The following is a 21,829-nucleotide window of genomic DNA, read 5'->3' as shown; positions in this document are numbered from 1 at the left end:
CAGGAAGGGCACATTGTAAAAGCAGTTGGACAACATTCTCTTGGCCAATAGATTGGGAAGATATTTGGGTGGTCATAGTGTTAAGTCCATGGCGGCGGCTGAGACACAGGATAATATATGCTATGAGAAACATGAGGACTCTCCCTCTTCCTGCAACTCCTGGATGAACAGCACTTCAAGAGCAAGCCAAGTTATACGAGTGCTTACGTGTGTATGTATATAATATCCCAGTAGACTGTGTACATATAGATATTTGAAGTCTGCAATTGTATTCCATTATACGTGTTTACAGAGGTGTAGTTTATATATGCCATTTATACACCAGTCTCTATATGTACTAATGGTCAGGTTCTGGAAGTGAGTTGGTTAGAAGAGTAGACCCAGTAGACCAGTATATTGGTGGACTCTGGATATACTTTATATACATAAACATTATTAGCCACATTTGCTTAGCATCCAGGTAGGGCAGGAAAGGAGGCGGCTGTTTGTGGTGGCATCCTCTATGTATTGTGTTATTTGTAGTGTCTGTATCTTTATTTAATGTTCATTGCTTTGTCATCTTTATGTTATCAGTAAACTATTTTTATATATAAGTATCTGCAAGGGTTTTAGGTTATTCCTGTGGTGTATGAAGGACTAGAGGGTAAGTATATTAGGGCTGCAGCTAACGATTATTTGAATAATCGATTAGTTGCCGATTCATTTCTACGATTAATCGATTAATCTGCAAAAACGACAAAATTACAAAACAGAGAGGTTTATATGATCTTACTTGAAAAAATATGTTCAAAGGCCATATTAAAACAAATTGTGGACGACACTATTATGGGGGATCTGTGGACGACACTATTATGGGGGATCTGTGGACGACACTATTATGGGGGATCTGTGGACGACACTATTATGGGGGATCTGTGGACGGCGCAGTTATGGAGAGGGGGATCTGTGGGTGGTGCAGTTATGGAGAGGGGGATCTGTGGGCGGCGCAGTTATGGAGAGGGGGGATCTGTGGGCGGCGCAGTTATGGAGAGGGGGATCTGTGGGCTGTGCAGTTATGGAGAGGGGGATCTGTGGGTGGCGCAGTTATGGAGAGGGGGATCTGTGGGCGGCGCAGTTATGGAGAGGGGGATCTGTGGGCGGCGCAGTTATGGAGAGGGGGATCTGTGGGCGGCGCAGTTATGGAGAGGGGGATCTGTGGGCGGCGCAGTTATGGAGAGGGGGATCTGTGGGTGGCGCTGTTATGGAGAGGGGGATCTGTGGGCGGCGCTGGTATGGAGAGGGGGATCTGTGGGCGGCGCAGTTATGGAGAGGGGGATCTGTGGGCGGCGCAGTTATGGAGAGGGGGATCTGTGGGCGGCGCAGTTATGGAGAGGGGGATCTGTGGGTGGCGCTGTTATGGAGAGGGGGATATGCGCACTGTTATGGGCATAACAGTGCACAGATCCCTTTCCTCATAACAGTGCACAGATACCCCTTCCCATAGCAGTGCCATACACAGACCCCCCCTCCTCCCCATAGCAGTGCTATACACAGACCCCCCTCCCCATAGCAGTGCCATAGACAGATCCTCCCCCCTCCCCATAGAAGTGCTATACACAGACCCCCCTCCCCATAGCAGTGCTATACACAGACCCCCCTCCCCATAGCAGTGCCATAGACAGATCCTCCCCCCTCCCCATAGAAGTGCTATACACAGACCCCCCTCCCCATAGCAGTGCCATAGACAGATCCTCCCCCCTCCCCATAACAGCCCCGGCCCCGATGCTTATAAGTCGGACTAATCACGTCTGCATCTTTATTTTACCTTTTTACAATGACGCTCCTGTAACAGCCAGGCAGAGCGGACGGCGGCGTAACGTCACTCACGTGACGCACCTGCTCCGCCCACCTCATGAATGAAGGAGGCGGAGCAGGCGTGTCACGTGAGTGAGTGACGTTACGCCGCCGTCCGCTCTGCCTGGCTGTTACAGGAGCGTCATTGTAAAAAGGTAAAATAAAGATGCAGCGACCGCCCGCCCGCATAGCAACGAATCGGCGATTATTCGATAACTGGATTCGTCGACAACGAATCCAGTTATCGAATATAATCGATTACATCGATTAATCGTTGCAGCCCTAAAGTATATATTACACATAATAAGCAGGTTATATAGTAAAGACAACAGTCTAGGAACAGAATAAAAGGGATGGAATATGGAGATAAGACATAAATCTTCAATTTCCAAAAAGCATAAATTCCCTTTATCACCTTGCAAGAAAAGAAAATGCATTATAATAAAATACAGGAGTTTTCAGACTGCACTTGGATCTGGTTGGAAGCACTTACCCCCATCAACACATAGGCTTCAGCCTTGGCTTCCTCTGTCTGGGGGAGATGAAGGTTCATTTCATCCCCATCAAAATCAGCATTGTATGGTGTGCAGACACATTCATTGAAGCGAAAAGTTCTATGCGGTTTAACCTTAGCCTACAGAAGAAACATATCTGAATGTTACCAAGTGCACAATCGTTTTAGAACAAAACATGTAAAATAGTGCAAAATTTTTGGGGGAATAAGAAATATACTTAAAGGGAACCTATCACCTGGATTTTGTGTATAGAGCTGAGGACATGGGTTGCTAGATGGCCGCTAGCACATCCGCCATACCCAGTCCCCGTAGCTCTGTGTGCTTTTATTGTGTAAAAGAACAGATTTGACACATATACAAATTAACCTGAGATGAGTCCTGTCCTTGAGATCAGTCACGTACAGAACTCATCTCAGGTTAATTTGCATATGTATTAAATAGGTTTTTTTTACACAATAAAAGCACACACAGCTATGTGGACTGGGTATTGCGGATGTGCTAGCGGACATCTAGCAACCCATGTCCTCAGCTCTATACACAAAATCCCGGTGACAGGTTTCCTTTAAAAAAGGGTTCTGCCACCACTATGCAATGAATAGGGCAGGGCTGGCCAACCTGTGGCTCTCCAGCTGTTGTAAAACTACAACTCCCACCATGCTTTGCTGTAGGCTGATACCTGTAGGCAGTCTGGGCATGCTGGGGGTTGTAGTTTTGCAACAGCTGGAGAGCCTCAGGTTGGCCAGCCCTGGAATAGGGCATTTCAAGTATTATTGCAATACACATGTAATAAAAATACAGCTAGGTTTTTTTTTAATGCACATTACATCTTCCTCTCAGGTAGCTCCCCCTTTTTATCCTTCTGGTCCTCCTTCACCTCCTGCATTCAGAGGTGGACTAACATGTTCAGCAGCTTTCCAGCTCCCTTTGTGCTGATGCACTGATGTGGTCCAGACACCATTCATTCACCCCTAACATCTAAACTCAGAAATATACAGCTTTCTCTCTCTAGACAGTGGAGAAGGAAATTGTGGGGGCATGACATATATGCATTTCTGGGACTACATCTGAGCAACTATTTTCTATGCATGACAGAACATGAGCTAATTGCAGTACATCCTGGGAGTCTCAGATGCTTAATGAGCTGCTGCCCACAGTAAATAAAAAGTCCTCCAAATAACTGACTACACCAAAGAGAACCCCTCCACAACTTCTTAACATATACATTCTTTATTAATCATAAGTATGTTAAAATACAAATCACAATTTCAAGGTAAAAAAAAAAAAAAAAAAACATCGGGCCCTCCTACCACCCTCATGGAGTCTGAAAAAAAAAATGCAAAAGTGACCAAAACAGCCAAAAAAGGATGAGAACAGAAATTTTCTGTGGTCAACATCTGCAGAACCACTCCTTCATACGGGTTGTCTTGCCAATTGCCTATCATTTCTACCTGTTGTCTGTTCAATTTGCACAACAGCAGGATAAATTCACAATCAGTGTTGCTTCATAACTGGACAGGTTGATTTCACAGAAGTGTGATTGACTTAGAGTTCCATTGCATTGTTCCCTTTATTTTTAGGTACATGCTATGACACCGCTCTGCCCTCAGCATGATGTTTAGCCATGTCAATCAAGGGGCTAAGCTCTGTTCACATGAATGGAGCTTAGCCCCGCCCAGGCCAGGTGATACTAGTCGTGACGTCACTGGGCCAGCGGTAAACAGCGAAAAGGCTGCGGCGCTGCTGCCTTCTCAAACAGCTGATCAGCGGGGTCCCGGGTGCCGGACCCCCGCCGATCAGAAGCTGAAGAAGATCTATCCAGAGGATAGATCATCACTTTAAACAAAGTACAGAACCCCTTTAACAACCAAACAAAACTCAATATTTATTGGCCCGATTTGGTAGTTTACAGAAACACCCCATATGTGGTCGTAAAGTGCTGTACGGGCACATGCCAGGGCGCAGAAGGAAAGGAACGCCATATGGTTTTTGAAGGGCAGATTTCACTCGGATAATTTTAAGTTGGCACGTCACATTTGATGACCCCCTGATGCACCCCTAGAGTAGAAACTACAAAAAAGTTACTCCATTTTAGAAACTAAGGGATAAGGTGGCAGTTTTATTGGTACTATTTTAGGGTACAGATGATTGTTGATTGCTCTATATTCCACTTTTTATGAGGTAAGGTAACAAAAAAAAAAAAAACATAAAAACAGTGCCAAAACAGTTATTTACAACATTCATCTGACAGGTTAGATCATGAGCTATATTTATAGAGCAGGTTGTTCCGGATGCGACAATACCAAATATAACAATTATTTTGCGTTGTTTGTATCAGTTTTACGTCATAAAGAATTTTTGGAAAAATAAAAAAGATTGTGTCTCCATATTCTGAAAGCCATATTTTTTTATTTTATTCTTTGGGCAACTGTCTTATGTAGGGGTTCTTTTTTTTCAGTATGAGATAACTGTTTAATTGTTACAATTTTGGGGTGCATATGACTTTTTGATCGCTTGCTATTACACTTTGTGAAGGTGACAAAATGGCTTTTTCAAACAGTTTTTATATTTTCTTTTTTTACGGTGTTCCCCTGAGGGGTTAAATAGTGTGAAATTTTTATAGAGAAGGTTGGTACGGATGCGGCGATACCCAATATGTATAATTTTTTTTCATTTAAGTTTTATACACTAATTTTTTAAACAAAAAAAAAAAAAAAAGGAAAAATCATGTTTTAGTGTCACCATAGTCTGAGAGCCACAGTTTATTTTTTGGGGCGATTTTCTTAGGTAGGGTATGATTTTTGCGGGATGAGATGATGGTTTGATTGCTACAATTTTGGGGTGCACTTTTTGTGAAGTAAGGTGACAAAAAAAATTGCTTTTTTGACTTTTAGGTGTTCATCTGAGGGGTTCGGTCATGTGGTATTTTTATAGAGCAGGTTAAGGACACGTCGATACCGAATATGTATACTTTTTTTTATATTTAACACAATAAAAGCATTTTTTTAAACAACAAAAAAAAATCATGTTTTAATGTCTCCATAGACAGAGCCATAGTTTTTTTTATTTTTTGGGCGATTGTCCTATGTTGGGGCTCATTTTTTGCAGGATGAGGTGATGGTTAGATTGGTACTATTTTTGGGGGCATACGCCTTTTTGATCGCTCGGTGTTGCACTTTTAGGGATGTAAGGTGACAAAAAGGGCTTTTTTTTTTACACAGTTTTTATTTTTTATGGTGTCTATCGGACAGGGTGGATCTGGTGATATATTTATAGAGCCAGTCGTTACAGACGCAGCGATACCTAATATGTGCGTTTTTTTAACTTGAAACTTTTTTTTTTTTTTTAACTTCATTTCTGTCCCACTCTGGGACTTCAACTTTTGGGGGTCTGATCCCCTCTGCAATGCATTACAATACATCTGTACTGTAATGCATTGCCTGTTAGTATATGACACCAAGTCATACACTAACAGGTTGCCTAGGAAGATGCACCCCGAGGCTGGATCTCATCGGCGCCTGTAGAAGGCAGGTCCCAAAGCCATGCAAGGCACTGGGCAGCCTCTGCACGGCATCGGGCTGCCTTCTGACACAGTCACTGCTGCGCTGAACCCGCTCCATATGTGGCAGTTGCTGGCTGTATAATAGCTTTAGCCGCAGGTGTCTGTTGTATGAAACAGCAGCCACCCGCAAGCTATGGCGCTCACAATACGCCAAAGCAGGTGTCATCTTTAAAGGGGTTAACAGTAACATTAATTTTTCTTTTTTGAGGGGAATGTTTTATTATATGGGTTATGACAAACTTCACTATATTATGTGTGTGTATGCAAATAGATTTTCCTATTTTTACAAAATGAAACCACTTTAAATTGAAAGAATGGTTTTATAATAGTTTTTTTCACAATGCAATTTTTAAAGCATTGGTATATCTTGTATAAAAAGGGTACTCAAGCACATTGTATAAAGGTGGGCATACCTGGGTCTGTCATTGTGTGGTCAAAGTAGGACAACACCAGTGGCAGTTAAACGGATTAACAATAAGACATGTCTCTAACCCTGCCCAATCCCCTCTGTGCCTCCTCAGACAGTAAGGAAGCATCCTTAGTACCCAAACACAGTAAGAATGTCCTCTAGTGCCACCTCAAAATAGTGTTGCTCCCTCAGACAGTAGTAATCTTGCTCTTTAGTGTTGCTCATGGTGATTCTTTGGCGCCCACACACAGTAGGGTCCCAGTTGCCATGTCAGCATTGTGCAATTACATTTATGGGGAACCGATGGGGACTGATGCAGAGATGATGCTTTGCTCAAAACGTGATTTAAATACTGTACGGAGATTTATTCTCTGTACAGTATTCAAATGTATGGGCTCCAGGGAGTTGAAATGAGTTATAATAACTTCAGCAATTGATTTTTAAAATTGAAAACCATTTTAAAACGGGAATCTGATATCTGCTTTGGTACCGACGGGTACCTCGTTACTGAAGCATACTTCAAAACCAAGTTGAAGCATACTTCAGAACCAAGTTTTAAAATGGGTTTCAAATTGAAGAGTCAAATCCCTAAGTAATTCACACGAGACTTTGGTGATAACTAATTTCCCTCATACGTTTTAATGCTGTGCGGAGACGGATCTCCGTACAGTATTGAAATGAAGTTTGAGGGAAACTACTTCAGATCTTGGATCCGAGGCTCCATTAGCTCATCCCTAATTATATTAGAGTGAAAGTATACATTTATTGGGGAGAACTATACACCCGAAAGAAGGCTCCAGTACCCTGTTGGTCTGCCTCTAGCATGGATACAAGATATTGTTGGGCATGGAGGCACACAGGTTCCCTATGGTTTCTTGAGGCACATAGGTGCAGACAGGGGTGTGTAATGAAAATGCCATCTGTGTCTGGATGGACGACAACAAAACAGTGGGAGCTGCTTGCGCTTGTCTGTGGATTAAACTATCCTCTCTACTGGTGGTTTGTCTGGGCTGTCGGGAGCCTATTTGCCATAAGTGCGTGCCCTCGCATAACCACTGCTCCCAGAGCCTCCGAAGTCAGAACGGCCTAGATGGCAGACAATTTGTTGAAACAACCATCCTGCTACTCTCAGTGCAATGATGTATATCTCAGAGAAATGTCTAGCAATCAATGACCTCTCACCCGGGTTGTCACGATGCCAACATATTTATCCGATTTCGATACCCTAAAAAAGTATTGCAATATTCGATACCATTCAATACCATGTGAAAGAAAAATAAGACACCCAAAAAAAAAAAGCCATGTGCATTCAGAATTTTATGGAATGTTGTATAATAGAACAGTCCTATACTATTTTTGGGGGGGAGGGGACAAGGTGACAAAAAAAAAAAATATAGCGAATTGAGTTTTTTTTTTCTGCTACGTTCACTGCATAGGAAGATATTTTTTAATATTTTAATAGTTTGAACTTTTTAACTATTAACCACCTTTGTGGGCTAGAACCCTTGTCCTATTCACCTTAATAGAGATCTATTAGGGTGAATTGTATTTTACACTGTCCCTGCCGCCACCAATGAATATAATTAACCGCTTAATACAAATGTACGTGGGTGTGCTGGCCTCGTCACACAGCCGGTACCCAGCCTCAGTGACCGGGATCTCACCGAACCGCGTCAATTAACCCCTCGGGTGCTGCACCTGAGGGGTTAATTGATGGGGTTCGGTGGGATCCCGGTTACTGAGGCTGGGTACCGGCTATGTAGTGCAGCCTGCAGCCGACAGCCGTGTACATTTGTATTACAGGGTTAATTATATTCATTGGTGGTGCAGTGGCCAACAGGCCCTCCCCTCCTACTCCGTGCCATTTTCATTAGTGGCAGTGGCAGCTTAACACCCCTCTTGCCTCTCTTTTCTACCATTGGTGGCAGTGGTGGCCAAGTCACAGTGGGGAAGAACTCTTTCCTTCTCCACTGTGCCGGCTTAGAAGAACATGGAGTAAGGGCGGCGTGTGTCATGTTCTCTAAAAGATACTAGGCTATGCAACTCTATGTATCCCTAGAGTACACTACCCAAAAGTAGACAGAGCCTTTACACAGCACTTTTATGCCCTCTTGTGGCAAAACCCAGTATCTAATCAGACCACATCTGTAATCATTTCAATATTGGCCTGAGACTTTAATACATGCAAAGTCTGGCAGCAATCCAACATTTCTATCTGGGTGCGCTTTTTTTTTCTTTAATGAGTGTACAGTACATACATGGCCTGAAAATTAACTTATATTGGGTAGGCTTTATAGTGTTAAAAATATAATAGGTTACACAGAAGTTCTCCTCATATCAAAACTTTAATAAATAGCAGATAATAGTGGATATCAAATTGTACACTGTATGATTATTTTCCATACAAAATTCATTCCTATACCACATTACTCACTATGTGAGCCATGATGCTGAGTTTGTGCAGGGACGGCTGTCTGTTGAAAAGAACAATGTCTCCATCTATGAGGTGCCGCTCCACTGTGTCTCCATATCGGAGTTCTTGAGCTATCTTTTCACGGTTACCATACTTAAGAAATCTGAAAAAGTGAATTTTTACACTGTTGACATACTGAATGCAAATATACAGTTACTTTGCCGAGTTCTATAACACAAAAAAAAAAAAAAAAAAGTCTCATTTATGCAGCAAAAAAAAAAAAAACACACCGCACTGAGTTGTAGACGCTACATACATTAGGAAGGCACCTAATACTTCTACAAAGGCTTTAACATAGGAAAGGCAAACCTTTTCATTTGGGTATGTCTCTGCTGGATGAAGTTTGCCCCTGGATGTGCATCTGGCCCATTCTGCACTAGCTTTCTCATAAAATGGATATTTGCTTTGTTGACCTGTAAGAAAAAACACTAATTTAAAACGCAGGGCTCAAGAGATACTTAAAGGGGTTGTCCAAGTTATATTTATTGATGACCTATCCTCAGGATAGGTCATCAATATCAGATCAGCTGGGGTCCGACACCCGGCAACCCCTCCGATCAGCTGTTTGAAGAGAAGGCGTGCGCGGTGTCAGCGCTGCCTCCTCTTCACAGTTTACCTTCTAGCCGTTGCATCTGCAGTGGTGAGCAGGTGTAATTACACCCAAGCCGTCCTATTGAAATGAATGGGAAGGCTTGGGTGTAATTTTCATCTGTACAGCCGTTGCATCTGCAGTGGTGAGCAGGTGTAATTACACCCAAGCCGTCCTATTGAAATGAATGGGAAGGCTTGGGTGTAATTACACCGGCTCACCACTGCAGATGCAACGGCTAGAAGGTAAACAGTGAAGAGGAGGCATCGCTGACACCGCGCACGCCTTCTCTTCAAACAGCTGATCGGAGGGGGTGTCGGACCCCCTCCGATCTGATATTGATGACCTATCCTGAGGATAGGTCATCAATAAATATAACTTGGATAACCCCTTTAAGTAAAGGAGAAGGCAAATAAAAAAACAAACATAATTTAGGCCTAGTTCACGCTTCAGTGTTTGGTCAGCGATTTCCAGCGAAAACAAGGTGCGGGTCCAAAACACAGGACAGGTGCAGATTCTTGCCTTATACCTCATCAATGGAGGCTCCATTCCTGGTTTTGGTTTATAAATCACTTATGAAAATCATTGAAGTGTGGACTAGGCCTTAGGGGTATTATCTGGGACATATACCCCTTCAAGTCACAACCAGTTTTCCCCTTCCCGACAGCCTAATCTAGCAAAATGTACATGTGTCACTTTATGACTATGCGATAACTGGAAAGCTTTACTTAGTCAAACCATGCTAAGACTGTTTTGTCCTGACATTGTACTTCACGTTAGTAGTAGACTTGGGTCAATACATTTCACCTTGGGAACATTAGCAATTTAGTAAATTTGAATCTTTCTGCTTTTAAGACAGATAATTATAGTTCACAAAATAGGTACTAATTAACATTCACCATATATGTCTACTTTATGTTGGTATCATTTAATACATTAAAAAATGTTTAGGACATTAGAAGACTTAATACCTAAATAAGCAATTTTTCTAATTTCCAAGAAAACTTCCAACTCAGACTTAAGAAAGAATTCAGGTCTTGGAGGCATATAATTAGGGAGACCTGAGAAATTGACAGGTACAAGGTTCTGTACCAAAGGAATAACCACAGTGGAGAAAGGGGTACAGGAAGACCCTTAGGAATGCCCACCAGGACAAGAAAACGAGATTTTTGTATAACTTACCAGTAAAATCTCTTTCTCGCTCTTTCCTTGGGGGGACACAGAAGACCTTGGGTATAGCTCATCTCCATAGGAGGCGTGACACTAAGTGAAAACTGTTAAGCCCCTCCTCCACAGCTATACCCTCAGCCTGGAGAGAGAGACTGCCAGTTGCGTGTCCAAGCAGTGAGAAAAGGCAAAGTCCAACAAGGAACCAACAAGCCAACTACCCAACGGGTAACAAAAACTCGGAAAACGTACAGAGAAAAAACAATGAATGGGTGGGTGCTGTGTCCCCCAAGGAAAGAGCGAGAAAGAGATTTTACTGGTAAGTTATACAAAAATCTCGTTTTCTCGCCCAGTTTCCTTGGGGGACACAGAAGACCTTGGGACGTTCAAAAGCAGTCCAAAAGGGGGAGGAACCACAGCACCAAGGTGAAGCACCCGAAAGGCATCAATGAACCGCTGCCTGCAAACCCAGGCGGGGCAAGACAGCATCCGCCAAAGTCAGAGTATGCACCCTGTAGAACTCAGTAAGGCGTGCAAGGCAGACCTGTGGCCGCCGTGCCCAAATGCACGGCCGAAGCCCAATGCCTCCGGCCCAGGAGGCACCGACCTCTCTGGTGAAAGGAACGGTGACACCAAAAACAGAATCCTGCCCTTGGTGCGGTAACCTCAGCAATAGCCAATCTGATCAAGCGGAGGAAAACCATCCTGGAGTCTGTCAACCCTATGCACAGACCTCCTGGAAACCGAAGAGGCCGAACGTCTGCAAGAGTCGGAGATCTCCAAGTAAAAACGGCAAGGCCCAAACAACGTCCAAATAGGTGAGGTGTTGAAGCGAAAGGCAAACACCACCTTCAGAAGGAAGGAAGGAAGGAAGGAAGGAAGAAACGGGATGCAGAACAGCCCTGTCCTGGAAAAGACAGAAAGCTCGTAACAAAAAAAGGGGCCATTCCGGCACCCGTCTGAGACACGACTGATACGGAACACTACCGTACAGGACAGAAGGGGTAGAGAGAACTCCTGAAACGCCTCCAAGGACAAGATTGGAGCGCCGAGAGCTCAGGATATAGTCCCCAGGGCGGTACCGAAGGACAGTACAGAGGACCAAAGAGCCACTCCGAGGAAGAAGGTCTTGGCAGGCCCAGAGGGCCGGGAACGCTGGAAGAGGAAGAACAGCGCCAACACTTGACACCTCAAGTAAAAGACAGAACCATGGGGAAAGAACTTCAGAGTGGGGAATGCACAGCTTCCCACAGAACCCCAGACAAAAAAAACCCTAAGTCTTACGACAGATCCTGGACGAAACACAGCCAGGAGTGGACAGTAGCGAACCCGCTGGAGTCGCCTGGCAAGCAGGCGATAACCCAATGTGATCAGGCGCAGACCAGTAACACGGGCAGAAGGGTCGACAAAACTAGCCCCGTCGGCCCTCGAACAACGTTGTCCCGTATCCACCCGAGTGGGGGAGCAGAAGGACAGATTGAAAGAACCCAAAGGATACGCCAGACGCCAGGAGAAGGCAGGCTTAAGTCCATGCTGATGTAACCACGTTGTACAGTCCCGGTGTGGGAGATCAAAGGACAATCTGGACCGAAAAGGTAGTCCCCCCAAGTTATCGAGAAGGTAAGTCTACATCAGGACCATCGTCTTAGAATGGGCCACGCAATCTGCACTCAGCGGGAGGACAGAACGTGGTAGACTCGGTAAATAGGCACACAGCTAATACAGCCAGCGTGAACAAGGGAGACAGTACGAGGCCAAAAGGAACACCGGAACCATCCACATGAACAACCATGCTCTCCCCAGAGGGGAGGACAGTGAAAATACAGCCTCCGAAGTCTGGCGGGAAGCCACATCGGAGTGATCTGTATAGAGCGGGAGCCAAACAAAGCCGGCAAGATAAGGCAGTCGAGACAGAGGCCGACATAACACCCTCCAACCGAAAGGAGGAGGAGTGGGCAACAGGGAAGCCATAGGACAGCTCAAAAGCAGAACCCGCTACACTGTGAGACGCCCGGTCCACCGCCTCGCAGAAGGCGAATACCTTGAAGAACCCAAGGCGGAGGTCCTCCGGACCTGGGTAATCCAGCACCCAAGAGAAGTTGGGTGACCTTCCCGAGAAGAGCAGCCCGAACCCGGTAGCAGATCAGACAGAAGCGTAGAGGCGCCAAGAGGAAGGACTCATACCACACTGCATCCGAAGAGGAGGAAATTGCAGCAGGCAAGGGAACCGCAGTCCTGCCAGAGCCAACGAAGAATTCGAGAGGCGCTGCAGACAACAGCACTCTCGACCATGTGACCACTAGCGCAGGGAAGCAATGCCGCAGAAGGACGCATGGGCATGCATCTAGGACCCACGAACACTCCCTGGAATGAAAGGCCAACTAAATGAATGAGCACCACCCAGCTCGGTGCAGCAGAGAGCAATAGAGCCTGTCCGGTCAGGACGACAGAATGAACTCCCTAGGGACGAGTGCAAGGCTGGCGGCAAGCATAGTCTCCCAAGAAACAAAGGTATGCCGCAGGAAGCAGGTGAGGCATACGTACGAGCAGCCCCGTAAGCAGCGAGAAGGCCAACCCACCTAGAAAAAAGGGGGGCTCGTCCCAGAGTGCCACAGCATGTACGGAATTGCAAAGTGCAACCTGAAAGGGAGTTATGCACAAACCTAGTATAGCATGCGATGGAACGCAATCAGTCCACCCCGAAAGGGGGGAAACTGTACCTGGCCAACTGCAGTCGGCAAGAGTGCAAAGACCCGTCCCAAAAGGGAGTGATGCCTAAGGCCGTACCTACTTCAGAGAAGCAGGACATACCCTATAAACCAGCAGGAACGCAGGAGGTCCACCTAGTGAAAGGGGAACATGCACAGGGGTATCCTAGCATTAAATGAGTGTGCAATAATACACCCAACACTGAACTCAGCGAGAGTGCAACTACTCTGCCAATGAAGGGGGACATGTACAAGTCCAGCACAGCCATATAAGGACAGCCGTGAATCTCATGAGCGTGCCAAATTCTGCCCTTGAAGTGAGAGGTGGTCACGCACAAGGCCAGCACCGTATCCAATGGAAGTGCAAGCGTTCCACCCATGTTAGAGGGCCATTCTCATGGCCAGCAATGTATCCGGTGAGAGTGTAGCACACCGCCCAGAAAAAAGGGGGGTAAAGCACATGGCCAGCATCTCATCCAGGGAGAGTGCGAGCACACCGCCATGCATGGGAGTCATACACATGGCCAGCAACGTACTGGCGAGAGACAAACACAGTCACTAAGAATGCGTGCATGTCGCCTGAGGAAGGAAGGCATGCCCCTGGCTGGCAGCGAATCCAGCAAGAGTGCGTACACCGCCTACGGAAGAGGGGTCATGCATATGGCCGACAGCGGATCCAGCGAGAGTGCAAGCACCCTGCCATGTATGGGGTACATGCACGTGGCCAGCAACGTACCTGCGAGGAAACAACCAAAGACAGAGGGATGTATGTATGCTGCCTGAGGGAAGGAGGCATACCTAAGGCCGGCAGGGAATCCAATGAGAGTGCAGCATACCGCCTAAGAAATGGCCGGCAGCGAAACCAGTGAGAGTGCAGCACAGTGGCGTACCGCCCATAGAGGCAGACCACGCCACTGCTATGGGGCCCGCGGCACTGGGGGGCCCGTAGCGCAGATAAGGCCCCGCCCACTCATGACCTGTAGCCGGCTATGCGGCTGCTTTTCTCCCCAGGGCCCCCCCCATGTTTAGCTGAATCGCCTCCCAGAGGCGCGGCTAAGGCCCTAGACACCCGCCCCCCTCCTCAGCGCGGTCTGCAAACACCCGATCCTCCTCTCGTCGGCGTCCCAAATCCCGCGCAGGCGCAGTGCCGGCGATTGCCTGCGCCTGCGCTCTGATAATACGGCTGAGGGCAACAGCTTCAACATCGTCACTGGGCATGCGCCGAGCCCAGTGACGATGTTGAAGCTGTTGCCCTCAGCCGTATTATCAGAGCGCAGGCGCAGGCAATCGCCGGCACTGCGCCTGCGCGGGATTTGGGACGCCGACGAGAGGAGGATCGGGTGTTTGCAGACCGCGCTGAGGAGGGGGGCGGGTGTCTAGGGCCTTAGCCGCGCCTCTGGGAGGCGATTCAGCTAAACATGGAGGCGTTAGAGTTTTCATATTTAGGCGGGCACGGCACTAATCAGAGGGGCACCGTGGAGAAAGAAAACCGCCCCTCTGGGCTCCAGTCCTTACAGCGTCATTTGCTTATCCTAAGAATCGATTTTTAGAAGAAAGGACAAGACTGACATGGAAAAGAAGAACACAGATGGAAAAAAGGTACTTTATTAAACATGGATCCATGAGTACCTTTTTTCCATCTGTCTTGTTCCTTTGATTGTGAGTTGTCATTTCTTCAAAAAATCGATTCTTATGATATGTAAATGACGCTGTAAGGAGCCCAGAGGGGCGTTATTCTTTCTCTACGGTGCCCAGGAACGCCCCTCTGAAGTGCCGTGCCCGGCTAAATTTGAAAACTAATAACGCCTCCAAGTTCATCTAAATCGCCTCCCAAATCCGATCCTCCTCTCGCTGGCATCCCAAATCCCGCGCAGGCGCAGTGCCGGCGATTGCCTGCGCTATGATAAGATGACTGACGGCACTACGCCTGCGCGGGATTTGGGATGCCGGCGAGAGGAGGATCGGGGTGTTTGCCGCAGAGCGGCACTTAGCCGTGCCTCTGGGAGGCGATTTAGATGAACTTGGAGGCGTTATTAGTTTTCAAACTTAGGCGGGCACGGCACTTCAGAGGGGCGTTCCTGGGCACAGTGGAGAAAGAATAACGCCCCTCTGGGCTCCTTACAGCTTCATTTGCATATCATAAGAATCGATTTTTTTAAGAAATTACAAGACTCGCAATCAAAAGAACAAGACAGATGGAAAACAGGTACTCTGTTAAACATGGATTCACGAAAAAAAAATTGGGGGTAAATTGCTAGTGACAGATTCCCTTTAAGGCTACTTTCACACTTGCGTTCAGAGCGGATCCGTCTGGTGTCTGCACAGACGGATCCGCACCTATAATGCAAACGCTTAGATCCGTTCAGAACGGATCCGTTTGCATTAACATGAACAAAAAAAAAAAAATTTTTTTTTTGTTCATGATAGTGCAAACGGATCCGTTTTGACTTTACATTGAAAGTCAATGGGGGACGGATCCGTTTGAAAATTGAGCCATACTGTGTCAACTTCAAACGGATCCGTCCCCATTGACTTACATTGTAAGTCTGGACGGATCCGTTTGCCTCCGCACGGCCAGGCAGACACCCGAACGCTGCAAGCAGCGTTCAGGTGTCCGCCTGCTGAGTGGAGCGGAGGACAGATGGAGCCATACTGATGCATTCTGAGCGGATCCGCATCCACTCAGAATGCATTAGGGCTGGACGGATCCGTTCGGTGCCGCTTGTGAGAGCCTTCAAACGGAACTCACAAGCGGAGCCCCGAACGCAAGTGTGAAAGTAGCCTAACATGGCACCCCAAATAAGGAGACCTGCAGGCTGCAGCAGATATCCCATGTGACAGGTCACCCCCAGGAAACCCCTAACAGTTTCTGTAGGTCATGTATAAATTTATTTAATGGGGGTGTGGCATGGGAGGAGCAAAGTCAGGAAGTGGGAGGGGCCATGGTGGGTAGTGGGCGGGGTTAAGGGGCCCAATTCAGATTTTTGCTATGGGGCCCAGTGATTCCTATGTACGCCTCTGGTGCAGCATAATAACATAGTACATAAGTACATCATAGCACATCAGCAAGAGTGCAGCATTCCGCCTATGGAAGGGGGTCGTGCACATAGCCAGTACCGTATCCGGTGAGAGTGCAGTATTCCGCCTAAAAAAGGGGGTCATGCACATGATCGGCAACAGATCCAGTGAGAGTGCTGCGTTCCGCCCAGGAAGGGGGTCACGCACATGGCCGGCAGCGAATCCAGTGAGTGCTGCGTTCCGCCCACGGAAGGGTGTCACGCACATGGCCGGCAGCAAATCCAGAGAGTGCAGCGTTCCGCTTATGGAAGGGGGTCGTGCACATGGCCAGCACCGTATCCGGTGAAGGTGCAGTATTCCGCCTAAGAAGGGGGTCATGCACATGGCCAGCCAGGGAGAGTGCAGTAGCCCGCCTAGGAGGGGGGGGGGGTGCACATGGCAGGCACCATAACTGGAGAGATGATGAATGCTGCCTACAGAAGGGCCGAATGCACTTGGCCAGCGCCGTATCCTGTAAGAGGCAAGAAAACCGCCTAAAAGGGGAAATGCCCTAACAGCGACGCAGGCTGGGAGCGCAACACCATGCCGCCTGTGGAAAGAGGTCATGCAGACATGCAGCATTACTGATGAGGCTGCAGCGTCCTGCGCAGCCCAATATAAATCATGATCTATTATTATTTAAATTAATTTTTTTTTTTTTTAAATTTAAACTCAGCCTCTGAGGCTAAAGGGGAGCCACCATATAGGGGCCCTGAGAGACAGGAGAAAAAAGGGGGCCAACTATACAGACCCATTTTTGGGAGCCGGCCTGCACCCAAAGGGTTAACAGGGATCCGGCCTGGAGGGCGGCATGCGATCCCCTGGGGGCGGAGGAACCTCCAGGCGGGAAAAATTCGCGCCTGGAGAAGTTCCCGCCCCCTCCACCAGAGACCGGAATATTGCGGCCTAGTAGGCCGCGAAGCCGGGGGCTAAATTGCGGCGCCCGGCCCGTCATACCGCCGGGACCTGAGGCGGAATGGCACTTCAAACCGGCCGCGGGAGCCCACCCCGCGGGCCGGTCGGGATTGCGGCCCAGCAGGCCGCGAAGCCTGGGACCAAATTAGCGGAGCCCCGCCGACCGGCACCTGCTGGGGCATAGTCAAGCCCAATGCCGGCCGCGGGAGCCCACCCCGCCGGCCGAGACAGGGGCCCGGAATGGCGGTTTGCCGGCCGCGGGAGCCCACCCGGCCGGCCGGAAGAGACAGGGACCCGGAATGGAGACAGGGACCGGAATGCGGTTTTGCCGGCCGCGGGAGCCCACCCCGCCGCCAGAAGAGACAGGAGGGCCGGAATGGCGGCTCGCTGGCCGCGGGAGGCCACCCCGCCGGCCGGAAGAGTAAGGGGGCCTGGAATGGCGGCCCGCCGCGGGAGCCGCGGAGCCTAAAATTTTTTGCAGCGCCCGGCCGCACCGGAATATTAGTGCTGACCGGATGCGAGGCCTTACTCCACTGCAGCGTCCTGCACCCTCCGGTAAGCCCAATGTGATCAGGCGAGATGGGGGGGGGGGGGGGGAGGGGGACCCAGAGACGGGATGCCCGTGAGGAGAAGGCAGGCGACGGCCGACAGCCACTAGCTGCATGTCCTATGTGGCCAGGAGAAAAAGGGGGGGGGGGGGAGTCAGGGAGCAGATTGCCGCACTGCGGCACCCCAGGGGCCAGCCTAGGTCCAGCAGGGGAAGGGTCCAGAGGCCCAGTATGGGGGGTCAGGCATGCAGGAGACCATTGGGTGGGGGGTGGGGGACATAGGGCTGGAGAAGCCACTCTCTTACCACAGCCGTCTTCACCCTCGGTCCATTCCAGCAGGGTCGCCCCTTCAGCTACTGGCACCGTAGTGGCAGGACGCTGGAAGAGGGACTTGGCGTGCGGGCGACCCTTGCGCTGGCGGGATGTAGGGGAGCTAGGCTGCCCTGATCCACCTTGCCTTCTGTGGGGGAGGCAGCAGTGCGGTGACCGGCACTGGCGCAGCTCAACCCCGGGAGAAACAGGAGAGGTCTAGTGCGTCTGTTGTCCCTGATGATCTGGAACAAAAAGAAAGAAAAAGTAAAAATCTAAAATTTAAACAAGGAGAAAACAGCCCTGCAGAGCAGGGAGTGTCTTGCCTCCTTGGACACTAAGCAAAAACTGGCAGTCTCTCTCTCTCCAGGCTGAGGGTATAGCTGTGGAGGAGGGGCTTAACAGTTTTCACGTAGTGTCACGCCTCCTATGGAGATGAGCTATACCCAAGGTCTTCTGTGTCCCCCAAGGAAACTGGGCGAGAAATTTAAGATTACTTACCGGTAATCACTTTACCATGAGCCCATGACAGCACCCTTGAGAGACCGCCTGCATTCAGGACAGGAAAAAGGAACCTTCATGGAGAGCACTTAAGGAGGGATACCTCCCCTATACCACCAGTTAATTGCAAGAACTTGTCCTAAAACATAACACAGGTGCTGTCATGGGCTCATGGAGAAGTGATTACCGGTAAGTAATCTTAAAATTTCCCTTACGCCCATGACAGCACCCTTGAGAGATGATTATAATAGTACCTAGCTCGGGTGGGACAACTGCCTGCAGTACTTTCGTGCCAAAAGTTAGCCGCTCCTTAGAGTCTAAGTCTAATCTGTAGTGGCAAAATAAAGTACATGGAGATTTCCAGGTAGCGGCCCTACAAATTTGCTCTAGAGATGCTTCAGCCCTTTCTGCCCAAGTAGTAGAAATGAATCTGGTAGAGTGAGCACCAAATCCAAAAGGGGGCAATTCTCCAGCTGAAGAATAGGCTAAGTTGATGGCCCTACTATCCATCTAGATAGTGTTTTGGAAGAAACGTTATTACCGCTATTTTTACCAAACTGTATAAAAAGCCTAGAGGATTTTATCCATTGATTAGTGACTCTCAAATATTCTGATAGGCATCATTTGACATCTAGACAGTGGAGCCTCCTCTCTTTCTCATTCTTTGGGTCCTGACACAAGGATGGAAGAATATCTTGGGTCTTATGAAACATGGAGGCCACTTTAGGTAACAAGGAGGGATCTGGCTTAATGAGCCCTGTCTTCCAGGATGTTAGTAGATCGGAGGAGCGGCTGAGAAGGCCTAAATTTCGGCAACATGCCCGGCCGAAGTAATCGCCACCAAAAATGTAGTTTTGAAAGTCAAAATTTTAATAGGTAGATCCTGCAAAGGCTTGAAAGGAGGCTCCATCAATCTAGATAAAACTAGATTAAGGTCCCGGGGGGGGGGGGGGACGACTGAGGATCTGATCACAGGCTTAATCCTATTAATTGCTTCAGAGAATCTCCTTATCCATGATGATTGGCAATAGGAGAATCAAAGAAGGCACTAAGGGTAGAGATCTGTACCTTAAGAGTCCCCGGTCTTAGGTTTTTATCCAGACACTTTTGCAAAAAATCTAGACTTTTTAGCATGGGACGAGAAAGGAAAGTCTTCCATATTCTGAGATAAATGGTAGAGGTTACTTCTTTCCTGCATGATAAAAGAGTAGATATAATGTCCTTAGACAGGCCCCTACATTCTAAGATTTTCCCCTCAAATGCCATGCTGTTAGATGAAGACTTCTCACTTCGGGATGGAAGACAGGACCTTGAAACAACAGATCCTGCCTGTCCAGAAGAATCCAGGGATATGTCAGGGAAAGTTTCCTCAACCAAGTAAACCGAGTTCTCCTTGGCCAAAAGGGGGCGATTAGAATAAGCCTCGTCCGTTCCTTCCTCAATTTCTGTAATGCTCTCGGAAGTAGTCTTAGAGGAGGAAAGGTGTACAGGGCCATAACCTCTGCCATTACTTTTGTAAAGAGTCTGGGGGCCTGGGATATTCCAAACGGAAGGGCTTTGTATTGGAAGTGATGAATTTGACCCTTCCATGGATACTGCCACAGATATTTCTGGAAATCTGTACCAATTGGAAAGTGATAGTAAGCGTCTTATGTCTATGGTGGCCATAACGCAGTCTTTGTAGAGATGCTTTATTGTGGACTGTACAGATTCCATTTAGAATTTTTTGTATTTCAGAAAATGATTTAAGTCCCTCAGATTTATGATCATCCTGAATGACCTGTCCAGTTTGGGTACCAGAAAAAGGGATGAATAAAAACCCCTGCCCTTGGGGGATGGTGGCCAACTGCCGTTATGGCTGGACGCATCTAAGAGCAGCTCTGGCTCCCATCATCAATCCTGACCTTCACACTTGCCGAATTTTGACCTGAAAAGGTGTCCCTGGGTCTACAGAAGTGCCAGAACAGAATCATGAGCCCCAGCAAAGTGCGGATGGCAGCGGAGCGCCTTAAAGACTTCGCCAGACAAGACGTCCAATGTGGCGCTGCAGCTCCCACACCAACACGTGCGAACAGCACCAGGAGCCAGACGGCACAGCAGCCACATTCCGATGCAGAGCCTGAGCCGGGGTTTACCCTGGAAACCTCACACCAACAACTAATGGCGGCCATAACTGGGTGCCAGGTCTCCCTGACAGGGAAGATAGAAGAGGTTAAGGTGGACTTGGGTCTCTTGCACCAGGACGTGCAACAACTGCACGAGAGAGTTAAGCTTACCGAGACGCGAGTATCAGACCTGGAGGACTTGACTAGCCCCTTACTGGCAAGGCTTTCCACCGTGGAGGAGTCTGTGGAAATGTACTGCCAAAAATGCGACGATCTTGAAAACTGCGCACAGCGCAACAATGTGCGCATCATCAGCATGCCAGAGCGGGCAGAGGGCCCAGATCCAGCAGCTTTCCTGGAAGGATGGTTTAAATCTGTGTTCCCTAATGCTGTTTTTTCATCCGCATACACAGTTGAAAGGACACACCATGTTCCAGCCAGACCACTTCCTTCTGGTGCCCCTCCAAGGCCCCTTCTAGCACGTATGCTAAACTGGCGCGACAGAGATCTTATTCTGGCGTAAGCTATGGTCACACAAACCATTTCACTGGGATCAGCAAACATCTCTGTATCCAGATTTTTCCGCTGACCTGCAGAAGAAACAAGCTACCTTCGTCTCCATTAAACGACACCTCAGGGAGCCGAATTTCAAGTATTCAATGGCGTATCCGGCACTCTTACGTGTCATGGACGGCAACAAGTCACTCTTCTCCAACCCTGCTGGGGCGGAGAACTGGCTATCTGGGAGACCCCGCCGTTCCCCTCCCAAGTGATCGAGCTTGAAGATGAGGCCTCCATTGGTATGCATAAGGGAGATGAAAAGGTTCCTGCACGGACTGCACTATAACCACCGATTTACGGTTACCTTGGTTCATGGTTCGGTAACGTATTGCATTACATTTCTATGTGGACTTAGGGACACCGAGGTTTACTTATTTGCCGTTCAACTTTGAATGTACCCATGAAACTGGTAAGCATCACTGTTATTGGGGGGAGACAGCTTCTCCACCTGCAATGGAATTCCACCTTTCTACACCTTGCTATTTTAGCCGTGTTTATGTTCTAACAGTTAACCCAATATTTGGGTGGTTGAGAGTATCTCTTATGTTACACGCTATTATTGAAATGTCTTGTAATCAAG

The 21,829-nt window shown here is 48.0% G+C and overlaps 1 protein-coding gene across 2 annotated transcripts in view; it reads right to left on the bottom strand.

The window, feature by feature from the left end:
- POLR3A (RNA polymerase III subunit A) overlaps positions 1–21,829 on the bottom strand; it is a 184,766-nt gene that overhangs the window by 109,004 nt on the left and 53,933 nt on the right. For both annotated transcript variants that reach the window (XM_044297675.1, XM_044297676.1), the window contains exons 10-12: positions 9,099–9,202; positions 8,751–8,892; positions 2,327–2,467 (exon numbers count right to left, since the gene is read on the bottom strand). In XM_044297675.1, coding sequence (XP_044153610.1) covers positions 2,327–2,467; positions 8,751–8,892; positions 9,099–9,202 — 387 coding nt within the window. The remainder of the gene's footprint in view (positions 1–2,326; positions 2,468–8,750; positions 8,893–9,098; positions 9,203–21,829) is intronic.

The sequence above is a fragment of the Bufo gargarizans genome, chromosome 6 (genome assembly GCF_014858855.1).
Source record: "Bufo gargarizans isolate SCDJY-AF-19 chromosome 6, ASM1485885v1, whole genome shotgun sequence".
NCBI classification, from domain to species: Eukaryota; Metazoa; Chordata; class Amphibia; order Anura; family Bufonidae; genus Bufo; species Bufo gargarizans.
Note: the sequence above shows the minus strand (reverse complement) of the source record. Positions and strands in the feature narration are given on the sequence as shown.